This window comes from Mesoplodon mirus, assembly GCF_964341445.2.
Source record: "Mesoplodon mirus genome assembly, chromosome: 6".
NCBI lineage: Eukaryota > Metazoa > Chordata > Mammalia > Artiodactyla > Ziphiidae > Mesoplodon > Mesoplodon mirus.
The window spans coordinates 79,520,164-79,537,139 of record NC_138982.1 but is presented as its reverse complement, the minus strand read 5'-3'; the positions used below and the strand labels follow the sequence as shown (position 1 = coordinate 79,537,139).

The 16,976-nt window shown below is 38.4% G+C and overlaps 1 protein-coding gene across 1 annotated transcript in view; it reads left to right on the top strand.

The window, feature by feature from the left end:
• The window catches only part of SLC15A2 (solute carrier family 15 member 2), a 38,056-nt gene that overhangs the window by 15,002 nt on the left and 6,078 nt on the right, over window positions 1–16,976 (top strand). The window contains exons 8-19 of the mRNA XM_082624770.1: window positions 4,979–5,061; window positions 5,484–5,570; window positions 5,744–5,833; window positions 6,056–6,100; window positions 7,139–7,171; window positions 7,895–7,983; window positions 9,400–9,481; window positions 10,057–10,191; window positions 11,128–11,292; window positions 11,446–11,492; window positions 13,098–13,208; window positions 13,878–13,974. Coding sequence (XP_082480896.1) covers window positions 4,979–5,061; window positions 5,484–5,570; window positions 5,744–5,833; window positions 6,056–6,100; window positions 7,139–7,171; window positions 7,895–7,983; window positions 9,400–9,481; window positions 10,057–10,191; window positions 11,128–11,292; window positions 11,446–11,492; window positions 13,098–13,208; window positions 13,878–13,974 — 1,064 coding nt within the window. The remainder of the gene's footprint in view (window positions 1–4,978; window positions 5,062–5,483; window positions 5,571–5,743; window positions 5,834–6,055; window positions 6,101–7,138; window positions 7,172–7,894; window positions 7,984–9,399; window positions 9,482–10,056; window positions 10,192–11,127; window positions 11,293–11,445; window positions 11,493–13,097; window positions 13,209–13,877; window positions 13,975–16,976) is intronic.

Here is a 16,976-nt window from a genome sequence, read left to right as displayed (position 1 = left end):
TTTGCTCTTAAGCAAAGAGAATAAGAGGAGTTGGATAAGTAGGGGGAAACTGATGCAACTTAGATCAAGTGGCATTCTCTTTACCACAGGGAACCCAGCAATGGAAGTGGAAGGGGGATGTGTGTGTTGCTTAGTTTACACAGCCTAAGGGGAAACTTGGACATGATTGTTTCTGATCATTGACCTGGAAACCTGTTCTCACGCTGAGCCTTTGGGTGACACCCCCCCTGGAAGATATCCAGTCCAAACACATAAAGAGCTCAATAGAGGATAAAGAGCCCAGAGACTCAATGTTCCATCTGATTATTTTCTACCGGGGGTTGGGGGGTGTGCTAATATTATTATATCAGATTGCAATTCCAATTCCAAGGAAATTTATGCGTAATTCCTGGAGCCCTGTGATAATACATTCTCTGCTTCCTTCTCCCTTTGAAGCCAAGTATTTTCCTGGTTTTCCTCTGATTAGTACTATGTCTTTTTCTCTGGATCATTGCACAATGATATTATTTACATATCAGAGTAATTATGAAGATCAAAAGAGATGTTATAATGGAAATGTTTAATAAATAATGAAATGTTAAATAAGTGTTAGCTGTCATCATTAGTCAGCTACTTCAATTTTCTGTGTACTAATAAGTCAGTTCTCTGACTTTTCACTATAATTTAATTTATTCATTTGATTTTTTTCACTCATTAATTTGATAGACATTGACTTAATGAGCCGTTTATGTGTCAGATTCTGTGCTAGATATTGGGGTCACACTGGTGAATTAGATAGCTACAGAATTCATGCTTTCAAAGAATTTATTTGGTCCAGCCGGAGGAGGGAGACAGATAAGAAAACAGGAAATTTCAATATAGTATGATCACTGTCACAGCTGGTGAAATACAGAGAAAGCTATAGGAACACATAGGAGGGATATCTGACTAAGACTTCGAGGGTCAGGAAAGAAATAATGTGTAAGGTAAGACCTAAAGGATTAGCAGCAATTAATTCAAAGATTAATCAAAGAAAATATTGAAAGTGAAACAGAAATAGGACACGGTATCTGTAAGACAAGGAGATGAGAAATAGTATGACATATTTGAAGGCCTTAGAGGAATTCAAATTGCCTGGAGCATAAATGGAAAGACAGAGAGGAGAAATTGACAGAAACTAGGTAATGAAGGGCCTTTTAACCTACTAAGGAATTAGAACTTTATCAGGAGACTAGTAGGGAGCTTCAAAAGGATTTTGAATAGAGGAATGATTGTTAGATTTTTATTTTTCAGTGGTATTTCTGACTGTAATGTGGAGAAAGAATGGGTTATGGGTGAGACAAGGATACCCTTTGTCTTGATTACTGAATTTTGGTACTCCCTTAAATTTTGTGCTCAAGGTGAGTGCCTCACTTAGCTCACCCTCCTTGGCCCTGACAGAATTGACAAGCTTGATATGATTAGATGTGTGAAAGTAAGGGAGAAGATAAGCCAAGATTGAATGTAGGGTTCTGGCTTGAGCAAATGGTGGATAGTAGGGTCATTAACTGATAATAAGGAAGAAGAGGTTTGGGGCAATACTAATGAATTTAGTTTTGGACATGCTACATTTTAGATGTCCTTGGAACATTTAATTGGGAGTATCAAACATTTATTTGGAAATACAGGTTTAAAGTTCAGAAGAAATGTTTCAGCTGTAAAGATCTGGAGCTATTAACATATGGATAGCAATTAATTCATGAAAATAGATGGAATAACTAAGAGATAATAAGAGTAGGGTAAAAAGACAGCAAGGATAGAACCATGAGGAACACCGTATTTAAAAGACAGTCAAATGATCTAAGCACCAGGAATTAGAGATAAACAATTTATGGTACCTATTTGCAAGGAATTTTATTTTCCTGGTGAAGATACAGATAAGTGAACAATGAAGTTCTGTTCTCTGTGATAAGTGCAGAAATAAAGATATCTACAAGGAAGTGCAGCAAAGGCATGAGTAACTAGGTTGCACTGAAGTTATTCAAATAAAGATTCACAAAAGTAAAGTTGGGGAATGGCTCTCCAGGTAGGAAAAAAACAGTGCAAATGGAGAGGCAGAAAACAGAACATCATATTTTGAGAACCAGGGTGATTTCATTAATGCCAGAATCAAATCTCTAAGGGGAGTCTCTATGGCATAAACCTTTAGAATAATGTTTCACATTTGTATGGGAATGAGTCTTAATGTAATGAAACTTAATAATGATTATTTTCTCCAATATATAGATTGTCAATTCTTTGTTATATATTTATATTATTAAATGAGATTATTCAGTGTTGAGCATACCTTTATACAAACCAGCATTTACTTGTAAGTTCTTGTATTTCCTTTTCAGTGAAAATGTGTTAAGGGTCAAATTTTGTATTTGAATTAGGTAAAGGGTTCAACAGTTAACAACAAAAAAAGACAGCCAAAGAGGGGAAACCCACAAATGAGACTAAGAAGGAATGGCCAAAGTGATAGTTGTTCTATCTTGGCTACCAAGAGGATTTCAAGAAGGGACTCATTCAGAGTAACAAATGTTACTGACTGGAAAAGCAAGATAAGGGTGGAAAATGTCCATTAAATATAGCGACAAGGGCTTCCCTGGTGGCGCAGTGGTTGAGAGTCCGCCTGCCAATGCAGGGGACGCAGGTTCATGCCCCGGTCCAGGAAGATCCCACATGCCGTGGAGCGGCTGGGCCTGTGAGCCATGGCCGCTGAGCCTGCGCGTCCGGAGCCTGTGCGCCACAACAGGAGAGGCCACAACAGTGAGAGGCCCGCGTACCGGAAAAAAAAAAAAAAAAAAAAAAAAAAAATATATATATATATATATATATATATATATAGCGACAAGAGGGTCATTGATTTGATATTATCATCTATGGTAGATTGGTGGAGATTCGAGACTAATTAGAGTAAATTGGGAAGTGAATGAGAGGGATGAAAGGGAAGACAGTATTTATAGCTGAAAGGCGACATGGAGTCAAGAGAGGATATTGAGCATGCTTGAATGTCATTAGGAAGACTCCAGTAAAGAAACATGTTGAAGATGTAAGATAAAACAGTATAATCAGTATGAAAGCACACATGGCACAATTGCCTTTATACAGGAGGAAGAACATCAATCACCCTCACCTAAATGGAGAGAGGAGAGGATGGGTGTGGATACAGAAGTTAATAGATTTGGTGGCAAGAAGTTGAGGGAGTTTTCATTTGAAGCCTTCTATCTTCTTTGTGAAGTAAGAGGCGATGTCTACTAGTGGGAGGAGATGGTAGAGAAACTCAAGGTCCCTACTCATCTTCTTTAGTTAAGTGGCCTTGAAATTTAAGTGTGAACTTGTCAAGATCTTTCTTTTATCACTTCACTGTCACTTTTAGACCAGAATTCCTGAGAATTTCAGCCTGTTTCTAGGATCATTCTTAGTTTCAAGAGCAGTCTATTTCCTTCCAAAATCTTCCAAAATCTTCTTATCTAGATACCTCTTTATCTGCCCACTGGTCTCCCAGGATTAGCATTCTTTCTCTGAACTATTTTTTCTATCAACAATAAGAAGGCTGTGGTAGGTAAAGGGTGCTATTTGGAGAAGCTTTGGGGAAACTGAGAGGATAAATAAAGAAAAAGTGGTAGGGTGAATCTGACTGAGAGGAATGGAGAAATTAGAAAGTTAGGATAGAGAAAAGTAAGGTGATTCAGGCATTCTAGATGTAAGGATATTGGAAATTGCTACTGGTCACTGAGAAAAGCATCTTGGGTAGAAGATCTACTAGAGGGGCATCTTGCTGGAGCTGGGAAGTCCATTCAGGAGGAAAGTACATCTGGGAGGGTACCAAGATGGAGGTTTCCCACAGATTTTAGTTAAATTTAATAAACTTGAAAAAATTTTACTTTTTTATAACTATAAAAGTAATATCTCATTGCTGATAATTTGGAAAATAAAGGAGAAAATAAGAAAATTAAATTCACCTATAGATAACTGTGGAGATGTGGTTAAAGGATAAAGATGGGCGTTGAGGGAAAGAGAATGAGCTCAAGAATAGAAATAGAACAGAAAAGAATTTTTCATAGGAATGATGAATAGTGGTTAGAGGATAAGGTGCCAGATGGAGAATAATGAAAGGTAAAGTGGGAAGCGGTAGGTTGACGGGGAGCTCCATTGCAGACAGGGCCACCTCTTTTTTATCTTTATTACCAGTAGTATCTAGCACAGTGTGTAATGCAAGAATGAATGAATGAGGTGCTTTATGGTGGTTAAGAGTATAGATTCTTGAGTCAGACCTCAGGTCAAAAATGCAGTTTCTGGCACTTTCTTGTACAAATTGCTTAATTTCTTTAATCCTTGATTTCTTCATGTGTAAAATAGAGTATTACATATTTTGTCAGGTTAAATCAGTACTGAATGTAAAATGCCTAACACTTTACATATAATAATAAATCTTCAAGAGATCATTAATGATAATAATAACCACCAGGATAATAATGAATTTGGGAAGGGCTTCCATGCCAGGAGTTTAGGCTTGTTAGGTAGGTCCTGGAAAAAAGATTTAAATTTGGCATCAGATAAAAGAAGAAGAGAACAGGACTGAGAAACTAGTTGGTGGCCATTTTGATAATGCAGGGTAGAAGTTGTGAGGTCCTACACAAGAGTCACAGCAGTGGTGATGCAAAAGAGGGGGCAGGCAGGAAATGCACTGAAGACAGAGGGTCAGTAAAAGTTGGTAATATGTCAGATGTAGAGATGAAGAAAGAAGAGTGAGAATTCAAAGGTGACTTTCATTTCTGTGATAACAGGAAAGTCTCAACACTGATCATTTTGGCTCCCATAGTTTTTATAACTCCAAAGTCAGATAGCATCAGTCAGTTCCCTCCCTTTATGAGATGAGCCAGTTGCTCCTGTATTTCAGCATTCTGTCCTTAGTGTTTACATACTGAATGTGCTAAATGAGAAGCTAAGAACCTTATTTGTCTATCAACTGCAGTTGTGTTTGCAATGGGAAGCAAAATATACAGAAAACCACCTCCTGAAGGAAACATAGTGACTCAAGTTGTCAAATGTATCTGGGTAAGTCCATGACTTGTTTACCTGCCTTTTTCAATCAAAGGGAAAGAGATGCTGTGCTGAGCATATAGGCCTTCAAACATGGCTTCTCTCAATGACCTCTGCTCTACTTCTGTGCCTTTTGGCAAACTGAGATTAATCGGTCTTCCCTCTGTGCCTCTACTTAACCACTAAGTTAAAAATAATGTAATCATTTTTTTAAATGGGCAAAACTTTTCTGAAATGTAGTTATGTATGTTGCCAACAGAAAATAAGGATAGGTAAAATTAGATTTGAAATATTCTGAAATTCAATGCCTGATGAAATCAAAAGGTTGGATTAAGTCACTTAAGAGTTATGTGTGTTTGAGGGAAGAGATAATGAATTGGAAAAAGCAGGGGATGGTTTTTTTTGGTCTCTCCTCTGATATCTACGCTCTGCCCTAGTTTGCCATTTCCAACCGTTTCAAGAACTGTTCTGCGGACATTCCAAAGCGAGAGCACTGGCTGGACTGGGCAGCTGAGAAATACCCAGTAAGTTGGAACTGCCGAAACATCTGATGCCTCCATGTAGTCTTTCCTAATGTCCAAACTGATTCCCTCCTGCTGTATTTGACCTCTTCTCTTACCGTTCTGGGCCACTTCTACTCTAAGCAAGAAAACCCTATCTGGCAATTCAGCCTGTTCCTTCTCACCCCTTCTTGCAGAGGCAGCTCATTATGGATGTGAAGGCACTGACCAGGGTACTATTTCTTTATATCCCGTTGCCCATGTGCTGGGCTCTTTTGGATCAGCAGGTAAGAATGAAGACACAAGAGGGAGGGGATATGGGAATATATGTATACGTATAGCTGATTCACTTTGTTATACAGCAGAAACTACCACACCATTGTAAAACAATTATACTCCAATAACGATGTTAAAAAAAAAAAGAATAGTTCTTTTGAAAGCTACCCCTTCTTCCAGCCCCTTCCCTCTCAGAGAAGGGGATTTCTTATAATAGCATCTGTTTGCCCTAGGGCTCACGATGGACCTTGCAAGCCACCAGGATGAATGGGAATTTGGTGAGTAGAAGAGATTTTTCCAGAGAAGTCTATCATTTTCTTTATAATCCATATTAAGGAGAAATTTCTTTGTGTGTTTGCCTGAAAACTGACATAAGATCATAAGAGATGTGCCTTTAGCATGAAGATACTGAGTAGGCAAAGTAAAGAAAGCAAACCTAGAAATAAAAAACAGAATCTTATCTTTAGAAATCAGAAATATAAGGATGGAAAGGTTTAAATGTATACAAAGAAGCACTGAGAGGATAGCAAATGAAGTGATAGAGCCTGGGGGATTGGGTGTTTTCTTCCATCTAAGCCTGGCCAGGGCACAGCAGGTTTGATTGCTGCTACAACACAATTGACACCATCGCTTAGGCAGGGCTAACAGCAGAGGACCCAGAGGTGGGATATTTTGTACATGGATACAGAAATAACGGGAAAATTGTAAACATTATTTCCTCTTTTTCCAATTTCCATTCATTGGCAAAAACTCTTCTCTCATTTGTTCCCACTTCCTAGATTATTGTATTGTTTTTCTGTCGTCTCAGTTGTGAAGAGGGCAGGGTGGAATGATGCCAGGGTTTTATGATGCCAGTCTGTTTGGAGCCTGCTTAATATAATTTCACCTTTTTCCTTCCCCTGGCTGTCCAGGATTTACCATGTTTGTCCTCTTTTTGACCTCCTGGAGAACAACTTCAGAAACACTGTGTGTCAGTGGGAGTCTTCACCCTAACCATGATGTCTTGTCCTTCATATTATTACCACCTACGACTGCAGTTACTGAGATTAATAAAAAACACACTGACTCTATTCTCTTTCAAGTTAAAGAAAGCATAGTGAACAGAAAATAAGATTCTCCATTAAGCCCATCTGCCTTCAGGAGACATAGCCTAAAGCTATTCCCAGTCTCTTACAAGGGTAATAGTGATCCTGAACCAAAGACCTGATGGATTTTACCTTATGCTTCTCACCTGCTAATTAGCAAGATGGTTGATGTAGGCTTTTTTTTTTTGTCTTTAGGCCACCATCTTAATGTGATTTGTTATCATGTTTCAGGGTTTTTTTGTGCTTCAGCCTGACCAGATGCAGGTAGGAGACTTCTCTATAGTCCTGGGTGCTTATTTCTTTCCTCATCTACACCATTACCTGTAGTAGTAGGATTACCAACCATAATTTGATGTTTTTTTCCTTGTATGCTGAGGAGAGCTAAACATAGGGATGAAAATATTCTCTTTAAGCCCCACACTTCTCTTTCACATCCTCTGTTAAGTAAGTAGCTCCTGATCAACTCCAGGGAGACTGAGTTTTGAGCTCACAGGGAATGTATAAGCACTGGATTTTTTCCCATGTCAAGTATCATGGAAATATTGTCAAAGAAAGTATAAGGCTTTGTTGTGTGAGCAACAAAATCAGAATCTCTGTTTATTGGTGACTCCCAGGTATTTTTTTTAAACTCTTGTTCAACAATCCCCAATTCTTCTCTCATTCCTTTCTTCTGGCCATGACATTTTTCCCTTGGCTGTGGTGCTGAAGAAGATAAGTAAAAATGGGAGGGGAAAGCTCCCAGTTGATTGACAGAAAAACAGGTTCAGAGTGAAACTGGTTCCTTGGGATATTTGGAAGCTAATGTGCTATGCAGGGGAAATAGAGTCTTGGGTGTAAAGAGACTGAAAGATGTGGAATCATTCTGTACATAGTATGATGAAAGTGTGTTTGGATGTGAGAGAGAGTGCACACATGCAAATGAGAGCACATGCTTACACTCATGATAGAAGAACACTTGTAATAATCCTTTTTACCATGGTGTTACAGGTACTAAATCCCTTTTTGGTTCTTATCTTCATCCCATTGTTTGACCTTGTCATTTATCCTCTGGTCTCCAAGTGTGGCATTAACTTCACGTAAGTGCTCACTATGCCTATGTTGCTCCAAACTGACTCAACATTTGCCCAGTTTGATAAAGAGTCAATATCTTTTCTACTTAGTGATGATTTGTTTTGATTTATCATTTTTCTGCTTCTGCTTATCCATGTTAGATTAAACGCCTGTTAATACTGGGGGACGGGAATTAGATCTAATTAATTCTTATGATAGAGAGTCCAAGCCATTACTGCAGACTTATGTATGTGATGTTGAAGAGTTAGGACTATACTTCATGGGAAGTCAAAAGTATGGAGATTAGGCTCCTAAACCAACTTGTTGCTTTGTTCTTTTTTTTTTTTTTACATCTTTATTGGAGTATAATTGCTTAACAATGGTGTGTTAGGTTCTGCTTTATAACAAAATGAATCAGTTATACATATACATATGTTCCCATATCCCCTCCCTCTTGCGTCTCCCTCCCGCACTCCCTAACCCACCCCTCCAGGCGGTCACAAAGCACCGAGCTGATCTCCCTGTGCTATGCGGCTGCTTCCCACTAGCTATCTACCTTACGTTTGGTAGTGTATATATGTCCATGCCTCTCTTTCGCTTTGTCACAGCTTACCCTTCCCCCCTTGCTTTGTTCTTGAAAGTTGCCTCTTCAAAGAAGTCCAGAGCCTTTGAGGATAACTAATCCCTTTAAATCTTCCACTGTCCCTATGAAACAAATGGGGGACCTCATAAGAGTGGGGATAGAATTGTCCCTAATTACTGCTTTCCCCACCTTCTAAATAGAAGTGTTATTCTTTGTAAAGTTTGACAGAGGAGGGTGTTAAGTCTTCTCTAATTTCTGATTTAATAGCAATTTCCTTTTGATAACCACTTACCATATTCAAATGACCTTTTGTCATTTACTCATTCATTGAGCAGTTTATTGAGTTCAGCACCAAGTGCTATGCAAATGTAAAAGCACAAATCTTGCCCTTAAGGAGTTTACTCTTTAGTAAGGAAGCTAGAAAATATGCAAGGTTAATTATTGCAACAAGGTGAAATATGTTAAGTGCCCTAATAAGGAAAGCAAAGTGCCAGGGAAATGCAGAGATGGAAGAGAGAGGCCAGGGTCAAGAAAGACTTCTGAAGGAGAGGAAAAGGAGGTAATAATATATAGTGACTGGTATATGGTAAATGTTCAGTAAATCTGGCTACATTACTATTATTTTTGTTATTATGACATAATGGATAAAAAAAATCATAAGCAAAGATAGAGGGAAAAATTTGATGCATTACAGAGAACAATTCAGTATGACTCAAGTAAAAGTAGAAAGAAGGTTATATGAAGGGGAGGCAATACTTTGAAAAGTAATTGGGACCAAATTACCTAAGCTTAGGGGGTTTAGATTTTATTGTTTAGAGTCTAGAGTTTAGCTATAATTGTCTCTTTCTTTCCCCTATAGATCACTTAGGAAAATGGCTGTTGGTATGATCCTAGCATGCCTGGCCTTTGCAGTTGCTGCTACTGTAGAGATAAAAATTAATGTGAGTACAATAAATCTTAAGCCATGAGGGCAGGACCATACCTATTTTGTTCACTTTTCTGACTTGTTCAATCTTGATTCCCTGGGCCCTAAGCACAGTACCTGTTTTAAAGAAGGTGCATAATAAGTGTTTGTGGTAAATGAGTAGATACTGGGGTAAAGCAGCAGTGCAAAATGAAGCCCACCTCCCACCTGAGTGATTCAGAGTATATTGTCAAGGAATTTCCAAGCACTGGTATCCAAGATATATAACCATCTTTTAGATAGCTTACCAGACACTCAAACAAATAACTTTTGGCAGATTGAATAGCCACTATTAGGGAATGATGTATGAGGCCACGGCTGAGTCAGAAGGCATGGAGTTTGTTACCTGACATCAGTGCTTGCTATATTGAGCTGGTGTTTCCCCCTCCAAACTGCCTTCAGAGTTTTCTAAGCCAAATGCTCTTTAGAGGTAGAAAACTGTGTCCTCCTGACTAGATGAGCTAGGCTGTCGAGAAAGGACTGAGGTATGTGTTTTCATGGTATCTGAAGGGTTATTTGTTGGTAATTCTAACATGTGTTCTTTGTCCTAAGGAAATGGCCCCACACCAACCAGATTCCCAAGAGATTTTCCTACAAGTCTTGAATCTGGCAGATAATGAGGTGAAGGTTACAGTTCTGGGAGATGAAAACAATTCTCTGTTGGCAGAGTCCATCAAATCCTTTCAGGTGACGTATGGACTTGAATGAATCAGAAACACATTCAGATTATGTGCCAAGGCAGCAGCATAATACAGTGGTGAAGAGCGTGCACTTAGGGAGTCAAACTGCCTCAGTCCAATTCCTGGTTCTGCCATTCCCTAGCTATAAGACCCTGAACAAGTTATTTGATCTCTAAGCCTCAGTTTTAGCATCTGTAAAATGGCAATAATTTTTATGTCATAAGCTGTTATAAGGATAAATATTATATGTAAAGTGCTTAGCATAATGTCTGGGACATTGTAAGCTCTCAATAGGTTGTAATTTGTGTTATTATTTCAAACTGCCTTGTAACACACACCCTGTGGAAGAGTTTGGCTTGCATATTTTCACTACTATATTATACATATTCTGAAATATTCATTTAAAAATATTTTTTAAACAAAAATAATATATGTTTATTGTAGAAAATTGGGGAGTATGTCAAAAGATATAAAAACCACCTATAAATCCATCACACAGAGATAATCATAGTTAGCATTTTTGTATAAATGAATAAACAAATTTTTAAAAAGTGTTGAAACACTATATGCAGTATTGACCTTGATTTTTTCTTAACATTAACCATCATAAGCATTTTCCCATGCCCTTAGGTAAACTTTGAGAATGTGATTTTAATGGATGCATAATATTCTATTCTGTGGATATAACATGGTTTAGTAAAATATTTCCTTATAGGTATTTAATTTTTTTTGTTATTATACATAATTCTATAATGAACATCCTTACTCATAAAACTTTATTCAAGCCTCTAATTACTTCTATGGTATATTTCTAGAAATGGAATTACTAGGTTAAAGGGTAATGTTGAAAGTATCTAATGAGGTCACCTGCCCTGGGTCACTATGAGATTGTGATGTCCAAGATGGGGTAGAAGGTGAGTGTGACAGGCTCTTCATTCTATAGAAAATGCCACACTATTCCAAACTCCACCTGAAGACAAAAAGCCAGAATTTCCACTTCCAACTGAAATATCACAATTTGTCTGTCTACACTGAGCATTCTGTGGAGGAGAAAAAATGGTACACTCTGATCATTCGAGAAGATGGGAAAAGTATTTCTAGCATGATGGTAAGTTGAGGAATGGCCTAGTTTCCAAATTATCTTAGAGAACAATGACTGGGCTTATCAATATCTTACCAAGGAAATGACTGATGATCAAAGTTTCTGATTATCAGTTCCCTCTTGTCAGCTGTAACTGATTTTTACTTCCCTCTATTGTAGGTAAAGGATGAAGAAAACAAAACAACCAATGGGATGACAGCCATGAGGTTTGCATGCCAAGGAGACCCAGGCCTCTCTGTTCTCTTGAATCTTGGGTCTCTTCTGATCTGTGGGGCTTCACATGAAGAGACTTCACATTCTACTTGTCTTGTACAGGGATTCTCTTCCTAGAATGTCAAGAGAATTAGTGTCAGAAGGCATTTCCCAGGGCAATGAGAAGCATAGATTCAAATCCAAGTCTTTTGGCTTGCTTTCTCATATGGTATTCAAAGATGACCCTGTATTTATGTACGCCCCCTGTGCTCTGCAACATAAATCTCTTCTGCTGAATTTTATCCACTTATCTTGCTCTTAGGAAAATAACTGAATTGTTTCCTCTCTGTGATCACCAGAGAGAAATTTAGAAGTAAGCAAATAATCCTCCCTTCGTTATTGGTAGTTGAGTATCTTTTATAGTTACTGTGTTTTTAAAGTAAAATTTAAAATAAACCTATAGAGGCCTCATGGTTTAGTAAAGGCAACACACTTGAAGTCAAAAGACTTGGTTTTGAATCTAGATAAGGCTGAAGTTCTTGTTAGACAGCCTGGGACATTTACAGAAATGGAGCCCTGAGGGGGTCACCTGCTCACTGGGGCAGGAATCTGACATGAAATAGACAGATGCATGTGCCTATGGCCATCAAGATTAGATGGTTGCTGTTGAGAATAGCATTTTAGAGGAGAGCTTTCAATGAAAAGTTTGAATTTCACTGAAGGGTGGAACAGTCATAATAATCTGCTTTTGCATATGCAGCTTCAGAGAAAGTAAACATCAAAAATGAGTAAGACAACAATGAGGATAGGACTTCCCTGGGTCAGAGAGCAATGGGAACCTCCAGGAAGGATGAAAGGGAGCAATTTCTAGATTAGTGCAGGATGATTGAATGTCCAGAAATCAATATCAAGGATTTTAGAGGGAACTGCCCTTCTAATCCCATGGGCCAGGGACCAACGCAAATTCTACCAGAATCCCAAACTGAGGGAGCAATTTAGCGGCCCGGGTTCAAAAGACTAGAAAGATGGTTCTGGAAGAGTCCAGGGTTATCTGCAGACCCAAAACAATGATAGCTCAACCTACTGTGGGCTGGGAGTCTGAGTTTTGCATAAGTCAAATCAGACTTCATTTGTAAGAGGATAAAGTATCAGTTTTATATAAATACTGGTACATATTTATACATATATATATATATATACACACACACACACACACACACACACACACATAATTATTTTTCTTAGTGGAGTCTCGGTTGATGAATTACACCATTAGAAGACGGAAAGAAATTAGGTGCTCCTAAGGTGGGTTAGTAAGGAGACTCGGACTGCCATGGGTGATCACAATAGTGTCATCCCAGCTGAAATCAGGTGAGAGTGTGGCAGATAAAAAGCTAATACCTGAGGAAAGAAAAAGTTAGGGACAGCTAAGACTACAGATTGCTTCTTACATGTGAGTTCATTTATTCACCCAGTTAACAATACACATCACATACCTTTTATGTGCCAGCCACTGTTCTAGGCACTAGGCATATAGCAGTAAACAAAATAGAAAAGGCCCCTGCCCTTTTATCAGGTGGAAGAGTTTGTCTGATCTGTAACAATGTCTCTACCCTTAGGTTTGTTAATACTTTGCATGAAGAGATCAACATCTCCCTGGGTACAGATACCTCCCTCGGTGTTGAAGAAGACTATGGTGTGTCTGCTTACAGAACTGTGCAAAGAGGAGAGTAAGAGCATTACCCTTGTAATATTACTTTTATCAACAACTGTTTTTTAAATGCTTTCTTTGCATATAGGTGGGAGGATTAGGTATATCTCAGCTAATTTTAAATATACACAGATTCCTGCTCTCTTTCGACCTTTGCCTCCTTCCCTCAGTCTCACCTTTTTCCGCACAGATATATTGAGACCACGCTTGTTGTAAAGGCCATACTGTATAGTCAACAAGGCCATCTCTGGGAGGTTTGCCAGTTTATTATTGGCTCCCACTCCTACCCTTTGGTAACTCCTATTAACACCTCGTTCGAGCTTATCCTTTCGGGTTCACTGTTTTATAATGTTCCACTAATTCATAAGACTTAGAAGAGAAAAATTCGTAAAATTTAGATGAGAAGACTTAGAGTCTGAAGTTCACAAAAGAAGACAATTTGTGCTTTCTGCATTCAGGTTTAAGGTTTAAAAAAAATTAGCCAACAGACAATGAAAAGCTCAGATCAGGGGTAGAAAAAACCTGGCATGAAAATAATTCACTCTGAGACTCCTCTCCTCAAAGAGAAATGGTAGCTTTGCTGATTGATTCACCATCAGTAGAGAGATAAAATCACTCTTTCCTCCGGAGATGGGAATGCTTTTCTAAACTGTAATGTCTATTCTAACCTAAATTTGTCCTGTTCCAGATATCCTGCGGTGCCTTGTAGAACAAAAAATGAGGACTTTTCACTGAATTTGGGGCTACTAGACTTTGGTGCAGCTTATCTGTTTGTTATTACTAATGTAAGTAGCTCATGACCACCCTTACTCTCTCCTTCCGTATATCTGTATCTATATTTATGTCTATATAACTATATCATATCTCTATATATAAATCTATATCTATCTGAATCTGTATCTATCCTGGGACCCAAAGAAGACTCTGTGGCAAGACAGCATCACATACTTATTTCTAGTGTAAGGTGACAGTTTCTATAGTGACTTTAGAAAACCTACTAAGGTCTCCATGAGGACTTAAAAGAGATAACATTGGCAACAGGCACAGAGTCTTGGGGAATGGTAGACATAATTTATCTTGAGTCATTGCTATGAGGTGACATGGTCTGCTGCAGTCTCATTATGGCCCCAAGAAAACAAAAATTGTTTAGGTCTTCTTGACTGACTCCACATGCGGGTCTCCTAGCTCCTTGGAAACTGATCTGCTAGCATATCACAGTCTGAAATACCAAGACTGGTTACAAATGTCAATCTCTACACAGAGTTTGGGGATGAATTAACTGTGCTCCATCCAAAGCAATTTTCTCAGCACTCGGCACATGACACCTCTGAATTTTAATTCTGATGTGAATCTTGATTCTAATTTTATTTCATTACTTTTTTTTTTTTTTTTTTTTGTGGTACGTGGGCCTCTCACTGTTGTGGCCTCTCCCATTGTGGAGCACAGGCTCCGGACGCCCAGGCTCAGTGGCCATGGCTCACGGGCCCAGCCACTCTGCGGCATGTGGGATCTTCCCGGACTGGGGCATGAACCCATGTCCCCTGCATCGGCAGGCAGACTCTCAACCACTGCTCCACCAGGGAAGCCCTATTTCATTACTTTTGACATTGTATTAAATATAAAAAGAAGACAGTGAATAAGAAAAAGATGGAAAATTTCTAGAAGTGTGATGAGAATAATCTGTAAAGTTTTTTTATTTTAATTAATTAGCATGATATCTTTAGTATGCCATTTTTTATTGCAGCTTTATTAAGATATAAGTCATATACCATACAGTTCACCCACTTAAAGTGTATGATGGTTTTCAGTGCATTAACATATTCAATATATATTGTATATTCAATACATATATAGAATATATTTTCAATAATATATGTTCAATGGTTTTTTGGTTTTTTTTTTTCTTTTTTTTTTTGCGGTACGCGGGCCTCTCACTGTTGTGGCCTCTCCCGTGGTGGAGCACAGGCTCCAGACATGCAGGCTCAGCAGCCATGGCTCACGGGCCCAGCCTCTCCGCGGCATGTGGGATCTTCCCGGACCGGGGCACGAACCCGTGTCCCCTGCATCGCCAGGTGGACTCTCAACCACTGCGCCACCAGGGAAGCCCCGTTCAATGGTTTTTTTTGTTTGTTTTTGTTTTTGTTTTTTTAATTTATGGCTGTGTTGGGTCTTCGTTTCTGTGAGAGGGCTTTCTCTAGTTGTGGCAAGTGGGGGCCACTCCTCATCGCGGTGCGCGGGCCTCTCACTATCGCGGCCTCTCTTGTTGCAGAGCACAGGCTCCAGACGCGCAGGCTCAGTAATTGTGGCTCACGGGGCCAGCTGCTCCGTGGCATGTGGGATCTTCCCAGACCAGGGCTCGAACCCGTGTGTCCGGCATTGGCAGGCGGACGCTCAACCACTGCGCCACCAGGGAAGCCCCTGTTCAATGGTTTTTAATAAATTCACAGAGTTGTGTAATTTTAGAACATTTCCATCATTCCAAAAAGAAGCCCCATATTCATTAGCAGTTACTCACTATTCCCTTCCATACCCTCTAGCACTAGCAACCACTTGTTTACTTTCAGTCTCTATAAATTTGCCTATTCTGCCTATTTCGTATAAATGGAATGATATAACATGTGGCCTTTTGTGTCTGGATTCTTTCATTTAGCATATTTTTTAAGGTTCATTTATATAGCATACATCAGTACTTCATTTCTTTTTATTGCCCAATAATATTCCATTGTATAAGTATAACACATTTTATTCATATATTCATCAGTTGATGAACATTTGGTTGTTTTCACCTTTTGACTAACATAAATAATGTTGTTATGAACATTCATGTACAAGTTTTTGTGTAGACATATATTTTCACTTCTCTTAGGTGGAGTTGTTGGGTCACATGGTAACTCTATGTTTAACCATTTGAGGAACTGCTAGACTTTTCCAAAGTGAACGTACATTTAACATTCCCACCAATAGAAGGTGGCAATTTTTCTACATCTTTGCCAACACTTGTTTTTCTATCTTAATTATAGCCATCCTAGTAGGTATGAAATGGTATTTCATTGTGGTTTTTATTTATATTTTCCTGATGACTAATGATGTTGAGCACCTTTTTATGTACTTTTTGGGCATTTGTAATCTGCTTTGGAGAAATGTCTATTCAAATTCTTTGCCCAATTTCTAAATGGGTTGTGTTTTAATTATTGAGTTGTAAGCATTCCTTATATATTTTAAACCTAAGTCCATTATCAGATATATGATTTGCAAATATATCCTGCCATTCAATAGGTTGTCTTTTTAACTTCCTTAATGGTGTCCACTGAAGTACAAACATTTTTAATCTTTATGATGTTCAGTTTATCAATATTTTTCTTTGGTTGCTTGTGCTTTTGGTGTTACATCTAATAAACCATTGCCAAATCCAGTGTCATGAGGATTTATGCCCATTATTTTCCTTTAAGAGTTTTATAGTTTTACCTCTTATATTTAGGTCTTTAATCCATTCTGAGTTCATTTTTGTATATGATGTGAGCTTGGGGCTTACCTGCATTCTTTTGTGTGTGAATATCCAGTTGTCCCAGCACAATTTGTTGAAGACTCATCTTTTCCCATTAAATGGTCTTGACATTCTTGTCAAAAGTCAATTGACCGAAATGTGAGGGCTTATTTCTGGATTCTCAGTTCTATTCTATTGATCTATATATTTATTCTTGTGCCAGTACAATAATCTCTTGATTACTGTTATTTTGTAGTAAATTTCAAAATCAGGAAGTAAGAGTTTTTCAACTTAGTTCTTACC